Raw genomic sequence first — 11,875 nt, forward strand, 5'->3', positions numbered from 1 at the left:
TATGTATGTATGTATGTATGTATGTATGTATGTATGTTTAGTCCTCAGCCCGAAGGCTGGTTGGATCCTCAACAGCTCCACCATCAGCTGTCATAGATGGCCTAGGCATCACTGAAGAGGCTTACTAGGGAAATGAGGAGTGAGGTAGTTTCCCGTTGCTTTCCTCACCGAGCCAGAAGTTGCTATTACATATCAGTCTGCCAAGCCCACCGAAATGCATGCACCAACTGACCCCATGAGCAATATTTTCACACCATTCATAGCAGGGACTGGCTGCAGAAGGAAGAGCATTACTAGCATCACTCATACCTCAGTCACTTTCATTTTGTCAAAGCCAAGGATAAAGCTGAGACAGATCAATGAAAGTAACAAAATTGCTCTAGCCCATACCAGAAGACATAGTGCACTTTAAACACTAGGTCCCGCCAGCCAAGGCATACTACATCCATTACAATAATAAATAGAAGTGGTGACAATGAGCTGCCCTGTTGCACTCCTCTCTTTGTTTCAAACCAGTCTGACAAACCACACAGCTTCTATTCCCACTAATAATAATAATAATAATAATAATAATAATCGTATGGCCTCAGCTACCGTGTGCAGACATTTCAATGTGACGCCATCTGGCTGTCTGCTCGTCAATTTCGACGTTCCGTTTCACTCTAGGCCCCCGCTAGATGGCAGACCGAGTAAACCGAAACTCTCTTGGGCGTCTATGGCTGAGATTTAATTAATTTTGTCGGGTAAACACCAAGTGTGTCACCAGAGATCTTTTACATGCCGACATCGTACGACATGGAGTGTCGAATGGACTTTTTTCCGCCCTTCAAAAATCCGACTACCTCTGCCGGGTTTGAACCCGCTATCTTGGGATCCGGAGGCCGACACTCTACCGCTGATCCACAGAACTATACAACATTTTCACTTTGTCTATGAGGCTGTCTCGCACTTGAAGTTCTTTCATGCATTACCAAATTCTTTCCCTTGGTACACTGTCGTATGCTTTCTCAATGTCCAGAAATATTAGAAATAAAGGTTTGTTCTTCTCCCAGTATTTTTCCATTAGCATCCTAATTGCAAATATAAGGTCTGTAGTTGACCTTCCTGGTCTGAAACCATACTGCTCTTCTTCCAAAATTGGTTCAACAACATCTCTGATTCTGGTCTCTCTTATTTTTTTCCAATATTTTCAGGACATGAGACAGTAGTGTGATACCACGGTAATCACGGTTATTAGTACATTTTTGTCGGCTTCCTTTCTTGAAAAGAGGTACGATGATGCCCATCTTCCAGTCCTCTGGAATAGTATTTTCCTCCCATATCTTGTTGAGCAGTCTGTAGAGCCATTGGATTCCTGGAATTCTTGCTGCTTTCAGCATATCTGCACTTAGTTCATCTATGCCCACTGCCTTTCCTTTCTTCATGCTCTTGAGCGCATTTTCAACCTCAAGCCATGTAATTGGTGGTTCAGTTGTGGTTCCTCGACTTGGCTCTCCTCTATCTGTTGTTATGCTTTCTGTATCTCCATTCAGCAGCTTTTCAAAATAGATCTTGAGTTCTTGTTTAATTTCTCGCTCTTCTTGTGCCAGAGTTCCATCATCACGTTCTATTGCTTTTATGGTCTCTTGATCCCTTCGCGTGTTTTTCACTACTCTGTATAGCAATTTCATATTTCCTCTACTGTCCTCTTCCAGTTTGTCTGTAAACTCATTCCATTTCTTTTCTTTTTCTTCCCTTACAATGTTCTTTACAGCAAGTTTCTTGTTCCTGTATACAAGAGAATTACTGTTAAGAGAAGGGAATATTCAGACAAGAATATTATGAATAACAGTGAAAATGAATATACTTCATTTCCTTCTTCTACTGCTTTTCCCACACCTGTGGGGTCCAGGTGCAAACTGCATTGAACATGTAGATTTAGCCCTGTTTTACTACTGGATGCCCTTCCTGATGCCAACCCTTTGTGGAGGGATGTAATCACTACTACATATTCCTTTAATGGTTGATAGCGTGGTGTATTGTCTGAATATGAAGAGAAAGTGTCAGGACAAACACAAACAACCAGTCCCCAAGCCAGAGGAATGAATCGGACGAGATTAAAATCCATGACCAGACCAAGAATTAAACGTGGGACCCTCTGAATCAAAGACCTCAATACTGACGATTCGACCAAGCAGTCGGACTCAAAATGAATATACTGAGATCTCAGAATTAGTTGGTCATTTTATATTATAATGTTATATTTTATTCCTGTGTTGTGTCCTGTGAAATGTTCCTTGATTAAATTTTTTTGAAGATCATGTATCAGCATTTCTTATGCTGTTCGAAGATCTGTGGTTCAATACTTCAGAGTATTGAATGTTTTTAAAAATGTTCACTGAGCGCGATAGCTGTAGTCGCTTAAGTGCGGCCAGTATCCAGTATTCGGGAGATAGTAGGTTCGAACCCCACTGTCGGCAGCCCTGAAAATGGTTTTCTGTAGTATCCCATTTTCACACCAGGCAAATGCTGGGGCTGTACCTTAATTAAGGCCACGGCCACTTCATTCCCACTCCTAGCCCTTCCCTGTCCCATCGTCGCCATAAGACCTATCTGTGTCAGTGCGACGTAAAGCAACTAGTAAAAAATAAAAAAATGTGCAATTTTGACTTAATGGTTGTCAGCTGTGATCAGTTCAATTAATATCTTTAAATGTTTCTTATCTTTCCAGTCTTGACAGCGTATAGTATCCTTGTTGTGTACAGCCTACAAAAGAAAGCAGAAGAGTCTTCCAGCGGTGAGAAACCAGTATAAAATATTGTAAGTAATGCCTTACCATAAAATTGTAGTGGTGATTGGGCACTTTACATAACAATTATAAAAGAAAGAAAAAATTTGGAAAATGAAAATAAATTTAGAAAGGTTAAAATACATTGCAACATCAAACTTTAACAAGGTAAAATTCACAACAACTAAGGCTACAGTGTGGACAGCAGAAGGAACCCTTAGAGGTTGTGGATCAAAATACTTTTGTGGCCAAAACTTCTAATGAAGGATAATTTAGTTGATAATTTAGTTAATACCTATTTACTATTAAAACACCAAAGAAAAGGAAATAAGGAACACTAGAATAAATACAGATATAAATACGAACCCTGGTGTAACTAAATTACTGTCTACCGAGCTCGATAGCTGCAGTCGCTTAAGTGCGGCCAGTATCCAGTATTCGGGAGATAGTAGGTTCGAACCCCACTGTCGGCAGCCCTGAAAATGGTTTTCCGTGGTTTCCCATTTTTACACCAGGCAAATGCTGGGACTGTACCTTAATTAAGGCTACGGCCGCTTCCTTCCCACTCCTAGCCCTTCCCTGTCCCATCGTCGCCGTAAGACCTATCTGTGTCGGTGCGACGTAAAACAACTAGCAAAAAAAAAAATATATATACTGTCTTACAAAGGATCTTCCTGGTACTAGTCTAGAAGGAAAATACCTTTTGAAGTTCAGACATGAAAGCGAATGGGATCAATACACAGAGTGGGTAGATATTCAAAGAAAATTGTAAGTTGAAAATGAGAAGTGGCCACCTTCACAAAAAAAAAGAAATACAGGTCATAGAAAAAAATTTAAAATAAAACAAATTTACTAAGGTCAAGCTTAGAGAGAAATTTAGTTTGAAGTACAAAACTGTTAGAAGAGCTTGCCTCATGCAAAAGTGAGGATGGATTTAAAACCTCTTTACACCATTGTTATCAGTTCCTGATAGAAATTTCAGTGGGTACACGGGTAAACTCCTGTGACAAATTAAGATATAAAATGAATTTAAAATATGTTACATTGGAAAATTCATGACTGCTTACCCCGAGAGAAGCCAGAGCTCCCAGACAACACGTACGCTCTACATGGTTCCGAAGACAGAATGAAGCTACCCTGTGATGTGCCACCTGAAGATAGCCCATGTGAGGTGGTGCAACAGGAAACAGGATGGCAAAATTAATGACCAATGACTGCACAGGAGTTACCTTTCAATTCTTTCAAATGAATCAAATTTAAATTTTTAATTTGATGCTGACTCCTCTCATCCTTGAATATTTCTCGAAGCTTGGGTCTAGTGCAAGTCTCAGAAAAATTGACATGTGTAGTACAGGGTGTCCCACAAACTTAGACAATTAAAGTCAATACAATTTTTAAATGATCCAAAATTGACTTGAAGTAGTCTAAATATAGAAACACTCGCAGCACATGTCACAAAAATAATCTTTTGATTGGGCTGTACAAAGGAAAACTAGGCAGTATTTCTCAAACACCGAGCCACTGGGTCCTGGGATCAGTTATACTGCAGCGTGAGATATCTTCCTGTAATGTGACATTTTACTTTTCTAAGATTTTTTATGAATAAATATTTTGTAGTGGGAATACTCTTAGAAGAATGATTTTCATGATTGTGTACGAGTTGGCCGTGCAGTTAGGGTTGCGTAGCTGTGAGCTTGCATTCGGTAGGTAGTGGGTTCGAATCCATCTGCCAGCCCTGAAGATGGTTTCCCATTTTCACACCAGGCAAATGCTGGGGCTGCAATAAAGGCCAAATACTTTTGATCAGATAGTGTATTATCTTACACACAAACCAACGAACTATCTTTCTTGTTGCGACAGTACCACAGTATTGATTTAGACTAATGTTTGTTATCAACGCTCTCCTGTCCACTTGTAAATGGATGTTATCAACAGAATTCAATGTATTAATTTCAGCTCACTAATAGAAAATGCAGACATTTATAAAAAGCCTCACTGTACAGAAACTAAACAAGTTTAAAGTTTGATGAAAAGACAGAAAACAATGAATATTTCACAAACACTTGCTTACGTTTCCGACACTTTGAATGTATTGGCCAAAGAAAGACAAGGTCCACGAAGGGCATGAAAAGGAAAGATTCCCTAGGCCACGATACCTAATAATGTCAGGGTCGGAAAAGAACAAGAGTTGACCAAGGGAGGTTGGATAGGATAGATGAAAGCGAGGAGTTTGGTACAGGTAAGTGGACGCAATGCCAGGACTCAGTTGAAGGTCCCAATTAAAGCCACAGCTGTCACCTTCCCAATTCTTCCATCTCCAGAAACCTTCGATGCGTTGCGTTAAAATACTGGCAAAAAATTCAATGCATTGCTTGTGTGGTAGTTAACGGAACTGAACCTCTTGATACCATAGAATGGAAAAGCTTCCAAAGAAATTGTGCAAATTGATCCGTTCTCAGCGAAGGAAGATCATAACGCAATGTTCAGAAATTTTGTAAGGCATAAAAATGGATAGTATAGGGTAGGACCAGTTTCATCTTCGATCCCACTTTGAAATGGACAAAGAACAATCACCAACTCTCAGTCATGAAAGGACATCTATGAGCCCGCAGTGGACTATTTCAATAAATAAATAAATAAATAAATAAATAAATAAATAAATAAATAAATAAATAAATAAATGAATGAATGAATGAATAAATTAATTTCCTAGTATGGTACTTGTACAGACTGATTTTAATAGTTATTTTATGTATAGTTAGTACAATCTATATATTCTTTGGCAAATTTGTCTGTCCGTTCTACTGGACGGAATTGTTTCATCTTTGTTTTATCCTCTCCGGAATTACCTGCCGGTGAATTATGAAACATCGGTAGGTCTCTAAGGTGTGCCAACTTTGAGTAATCATAAAATCAACTCATTAAATGATCACTCCAGTAATTGCAGGCGAACGCTTACCCTAATCCGCTATACATTATATACTTAGTGGTTGCTAAGCAACTAACACTTTCATTAATATTCTGATATATATGATCTTCATCCTTAGTAGTGTCATTGCATGCAGCCATGTTTGATTACTACCTGTAAAGCTAGAGAGTACACACTTCCTCTGATCAAGGAAGAATGCTATTCTCTGCTAGATACATTTTCTAACTTTTCCTAGCTTCCAAATAAATTCAACAGATTGCAGAGCATTCCTAATAACTTACATGCTGTGAAGTGAAAAAAGTCTATGTACAAACAGACCCCATCATGACATACACCTTAGTCATTATCTGGGAACACGTATCAAATGATAACCTAGCTACACTAGAAAGAGTGAAGGCCATGTATCTTGAAAAAATTCTCTGCCTGGCATGAAACGCTCTTTCGAGACTAACCTATGTGCTCTCAAGACAACTGTTCTATATAGAACTGCAATTAAAAATACCACTGCCTTCTACGACACAATTACCAAGCTTTACACCAAGAACTGCAGGATAAGAAAAGCAAATATTTGTATATATAGTTTTACCAAACAGATAGCATGAAGACGTCAGAATGGATGAATTTTAACTACGAACTCCAGCATACCATAATGCGCTTCTTATTAAATGCTGAAAAAACCATTCAAAAGGGCAGGCAAAACAGGCATATCAAGACGAGTTACCTCACCTATTCATAATGAATGCTGCGGAGCAACACGGGTCCTCTAGTAAGTACTTAATTTTATCTTACACTAGCTGATGTACCCGTGCTTCACTACAGAATTCTACACTGTATACAGAATTCTAATTAAAGTTATGTACATGTTCTGAATATGATTTTATTAAATTCATAACAATACAGGTATTTAAAAATTAAATTTTAGGCATCTTCCCCTAAACCTCCTTTCATCCAGCATGAATGAAGTTATTTAGAGCCTAGACTGTAGAGCCTTATTCTCCAACTTTACATATTGATTTTCATTAAATTATGTTATTAAATTATGTGGCTCGGCATGGATAATGGACTTAAAACAAAAAACAAAATTCATGAATATCTGTTATATCATATCATATGATAAAAATTTATAAGACATAAATGATCAGAAATTTAATTCTATATAACTTCATTTATGTAGTATTTACTGATAGGACCACTAATAATATAAATATTTTGAGGATTAAATTTTAGGCCTTCCCCTGAATTGCCATTTCACTCAGTGCAAATACAATTCTTTTTTTTGCTAGTGGCTTCATGTCACACCGACACAGATAGGTCTTGTGGCGACGATGATATAGGAAAGGCCTAGGAGTTGGAAGGAAGCAGGTACAGCCCCAGCATTTGCCTGGTGTGAAAATGGGAAACCATCGCAAACCATCTTCAGAGCTGTTGACAGTGAGATTCAAACCCCACTATCTCCAGGATGCAAGCTCACAATACAATTATTTATAGCCTAGTTTGTAGTACCTCACTTCCTGGCTTTACATACTTTTTTTCATTAAATTTTGTTCAGCCATTTTCTTGTGATGCACATACGTACAGGCAGGCAGGCAGGCAGACAGACAGAAATGATGGAAAATTAAAAAGTTTATTCCCTTGTTACTGTGGGCATGACCGATACATAAGTACCATTCTTTTTAAATTCTGAGCAATGTACAGACAAAACTCTTATTTTATATACATAGACTAGTTGAAGTACCCGGCTGTGCTTGGGCACTTTCTTTGAATGTTTAATTTTAAGAATTGTTTGAAGTGATTTTTTATTCTTTTTGTAGATTTATTTATTGTGACGCTGACTGATAGTTTACAAACTCTTTCTTAAATTTAGAGTTATCGTTATGTGTTTAATTTTAAGTTTCAATTTGAGATAAAAATTTCATGTTACCAGTGAAATATTTCCTTGTGGCAGCCCAGATTGTTGGGGAAGTAGCTGATCTTTTCAAACAAATAATAAAAGTAAGTTATAACTGTATGTATTTATACCTCGCACAATAGATACAATGTGCTCAATTCTGTCACCAATTAGACCAGGTACCCCGAACACTGTAGCCTCGACACAAATATCAATCATTTTGGACATATTTTTGTTCACCCCTTCTCAACCTCCAAGCTGATGGAGATTGTACTAGTACTTAAACGGCATCAAGTGATGTACTAGTACTTAAACGGCATCAAGTGTGATAATTCATCTCAGTAACCCCGAAAGCCATGGATTCGACACTAATATTGGTCTTTTTATTTTCACATATCAACCCCTCCCCTAGGGATGGGTTAACCCTATAGTAATTTTTCCAGATAATAAGTCATATATGTGCTAAGTTTGCTTGAGCTGGAACGTACACATTCATCCATAATCTTGGTAATTTTAGACAATTTTTTTCACTCCTTTTTACTCCCATTCTAACTGGGGCTGAACATTGACTTAAAGAGCATCCAGACTGTCAGAATTCATCTCACCAATCCCGATAACTATAAATTCTACATTACTAATGTTCGTTTTCCATTATTTTTTATTTCACCCCTTTCCACCCTTTGGCTGGGAACTGTACTGAAACATGCACACATTCATCTGTAATTTTGGTCATTTTGGACATTTCCTTTTTTACCCCTTCTAACCTCCATTCCGATTGGGGCTGAACATTGACTTACATGGCATCCAGTGTGTTACATTTCATGATAGCAAGCCCGAAAACTGTGGATTTGATGCTAATATCAGTCGCTTTTGATTATTTTTACATTTCACCTCCTCCTCTAGGGGTGCTCAGTGTATGTTGCCCCCACAGTATTTTTTTCCAGACAGTAAGTCATATTTGTACCATGTTTGCTTGAGAGCTATGCTGGAACATACACACATACATACATAATCTGTCATTTTTGGACATTTTCTTCTCATCCCTATGGCGATGGGGACTAAACTTAGACAGCATTTAGAGTGTCGCTGTCCATCTCAGCAACCCCAAAAGTTATGGATTCAACACTATTTTTGATTACTTTTATATGCCACCCCATTCTCACTCCCACCCCTACAGGTTCTAGTGGTGGCCTACCTCCACAGTGTTTGCCTCCAAGTGTACCAAGTTTGGTTGAAATTGCTCCAGTAGTTGAGGTGATGTGGAAAGGTACTTCATAAAATATGGTGGCGTGTTCCCATCCTCCTATATAAAGTACTTCTTACCGGACTATCATGATAAAGAGTAAGTCGCTGCCGCCTAGCGACAATCTGTGCATCAAGGTCAATCCAAATCTTGGTGGGGCTTTGTAATTACATAAAATTACTCATCATAAAACAACTACAAATTGGATTTTGTTCAAACCACTGCCTAAACTTTCTCAGGAGTAATAAGAATAAATTGTGAAATTTTCAGCAAAATCAGTCCAATAGGTTTTGAGTCCATTTGAGACATAGAAACAAATATTCACTTTTTATACCTTAAAAATTTGTCCATAAATTTGTATGTTGCCTATGCTCTTATATAAGTTGTAGACCTCTTTTACATAAGCCATAGCTCACAGAGGCCTTGATAAATAAATAAATAAATAAATAAATAAATAAATTAAATAAATAGCGTCAGATGACATAACCAAGAGAGAACTGATAGAACTTGGAAAAAAAGAAGCATGTACTGTATACATGGTGGATACAATTTTTAACAGAAATTAATTTTCTGTTCTGTGATTGCCTCCTTATCCTGTCAAACTGATGTGGAATATGATGAAGCAAAATATTGTCGTAAGCAATCTCAAGCATCTTTCACTCTCAGAATTGGGAGGAGTGACCCATTTGTTAGTGGCTTTATGTTGCACCGACACAGATAGGTCTTATGGCGACGATGGGATAGGAAAGGCCTAGGAGTTGGAAGGAAGCATCCATGGCCTTAATTAACGTACAGCCCCAGCATTTGCCTGTTGTGAAAATGGGAAACCACAGAAAACCATCTTCAGGGCCGCCGACAGTGGGATTCGAACCCACTATCTCGCGGATGCAAGCTCACAGCCATGCGCCTCTAACCGCATGGCCAAAACTCGCCCGGTAGGAGTGACACACAGCCTCTCCCTTTCTCCCTATCATCTCTCATTGTATGACTTGATTCTCCTTTAATCATTTCTCCTGAAAATTATGATATATTATTTATAATAATTTAGTGACAGAATGATTTATAAATGATTATAAAAATGCTTCCTCATTTCCAGGTCCTGTACATCTGGGTGAAGAGCTCTTTCGGTCTCTGTGTCTGTTCTCCCACGTCTAACATCACGTTACATCGAAGTACCTGTTCCTCGTACACATCAGCTGCCACTTATTTTGTGTGATTCTACATTCGCAATAAAACAATATTTAATACTAACAACACCCTTTAAGACATTCTCTGGAAGTTTGTACAAATGCATGTTGTCTGTATGAAGATGTTCAACAATAATACTGTATACTGTTAGTAAGGAAGGAACCGAACAGTTGATATCGAACATGGATTTTCTACAGGTTAGGAGAGGTGGTGACATGTATTGTTCTCTATATGGGTGTTATTGCAGTGTTCGATCAAGGTTTAGGTACAAGTTAAGGTAGAGAGTAACAATGCGGTTGATAACATACCCGCATGAGAGAAATATCCCATTGCTCCAAAATTTCTGTACAGCCTTCATTAATGGACATGAGAAAGAAAGAAAAGCTCTCAAGATGGGTATTTGCTACTGCAAGAGCAGAAGGGTTACCAGATGTCCAGAAAATCATGGACATTCTGGACAGATGGTTAAATTGTATGTTTTAACTTTCTGCCCAGCATCCATAAGGAATTTATTTAAAATTCCTAAATGTGCTCCTATTTTAGAAATTGGGAACATTCAGTGGTTTAAAAGATGTATTTTTTTAGTCACAAAAGAAAGAATAAATTTGTGAGTAACTTGACCATGTGGACAGAAGTATTTGGAAGCAAAATAGGTGGTTGTTGAGGCTGCAGACGGTAAACTTTAGTCAGCGTGATCAACGGTTGTCAGTCTTATGTTCCCATTTCAAAGTGGTTTAAGCCTTGAAATGATGTTGTGTAATGGCAAATGGGTGAGATATTTTAGTGAACTCTTGAAGATTACAGAATATTTTATAATTATGCCTGAACATAATACAAGTGTAGAATGGGGTTTTAAATTGATCTCGCTCAGCGGACAAATGAGAGAAATAACTCTGCGAAGGGTATACTTTTAGTTTAATATAACTTCAAACACTTACAATAATTGCTCTGAGCATTAATGATTGTTTTAAACAGGCCAGATAGTTTGCAGCAAATCAGCATGTCTTGTACGTATAAATGATGTTTTAGAATAACAGTAGGACTGATTTTGTTCTTAGTTCTTTTCCTGCTGTGGTCGAATTGATGCACAGCACACCAGGTGCCTTGCTCTGTGGAAGGGGCTTTATTACGAGTTCACACTTTTCACTTGCTGAGAGGAACTTCACTTCTTGTAGCCTTCTCCCATCTCTTCATAGTATTTAGAACTACCTGTATTCAAACTTGTAATATTGTGTACAATTATTTTTTGTAATGTTTTCAAAATATCATGGGAATATCATACCACCAGGGACTACAGAATTGTTTACCAGTGCAGGGAATGACTTTTGTAAATTCTCTCTCACACATTATGCAATGTGAAAAATTCATCATCGTCATCATCATATGTAGTTTCCAGCTGTTTGCCAGGTCTGCTTAGAACATAAGCCTCTTTATCTCCTCTTCTCTGCACACACTCTTCCACTCCTTTTATCCACCTGTCTCTTGGTCTTCCTCTTGGTCATTTTCTTGTTATCTCTGTTTTGTGCATCCTTCTGGGTATCCCTTCCTCTGTCATTCTCTTCATGTGTACATACCATATAAGTCTAGATGCCTCTGTCCTGTTCAGTAATGGCTCTTCTTTTACTAGATCTCTAACCCTCTCATTTGTCACCTTAACCTTTCTTGACACTCCTATCCTGCTTCTCAGAAATGTCATTTCTCTTGCCTGTATCCTAGTCACGGCTCTCTGCCTCATTACCCTAGTTTCTGCTGCATGCGTCAGAATAGGTACATAGTACTCTGTATATCACTCTTTTGCTTCTCTGAGGGACATCCTTGCTCCAAACCAGGCTTCTGACACTTTTCAAGAACGCTCCTGCT

General features: G+C 38.2%; 1 protein-coding gene across 1 annotated transcript in view; it reads left to right on the top strand.

Annotated features, from left to right (window-relative positions):
• Window positions 1-11,608, top strand: part of LOC136883233 (uncharacterized) — a 170,993-nt gene extending 159,385 nt beyond the window's left edge. The window contains exons 6-7 of the mRNA XM_067155435.2: window positions 2,711-2,799; window positions 9,924-11,608. Of these exons, the coding sequence (XP_067011536.1) occupies window positions 2,711-2,793 (83 nt within the window). The 3' untranslated portion in view covers window positions 2,794-2,799; window positions 9,924-11,608. The remainder of the gene's footprint in view (window positions 1-2,710; window positions 2,800-9,923) is intronic.
• Window positions 11,609-11,875: the final 267 nt, after the last annotated feature.

This window comes from Anabrus simplex, chromosome 11 (assembly GCF_040414725.1).
Source record: "Anabrus simplex isolate iqAnaSimp1 chromosome 11, ASM4041472v1, whole genome shotgun sequence".
Lineage (NCBI taxonomy): Eukaryota > Metazoa > Arthropoda > Insecta > Orthoptera > Tettigoniidae > Anabrus > Anabrus simplex.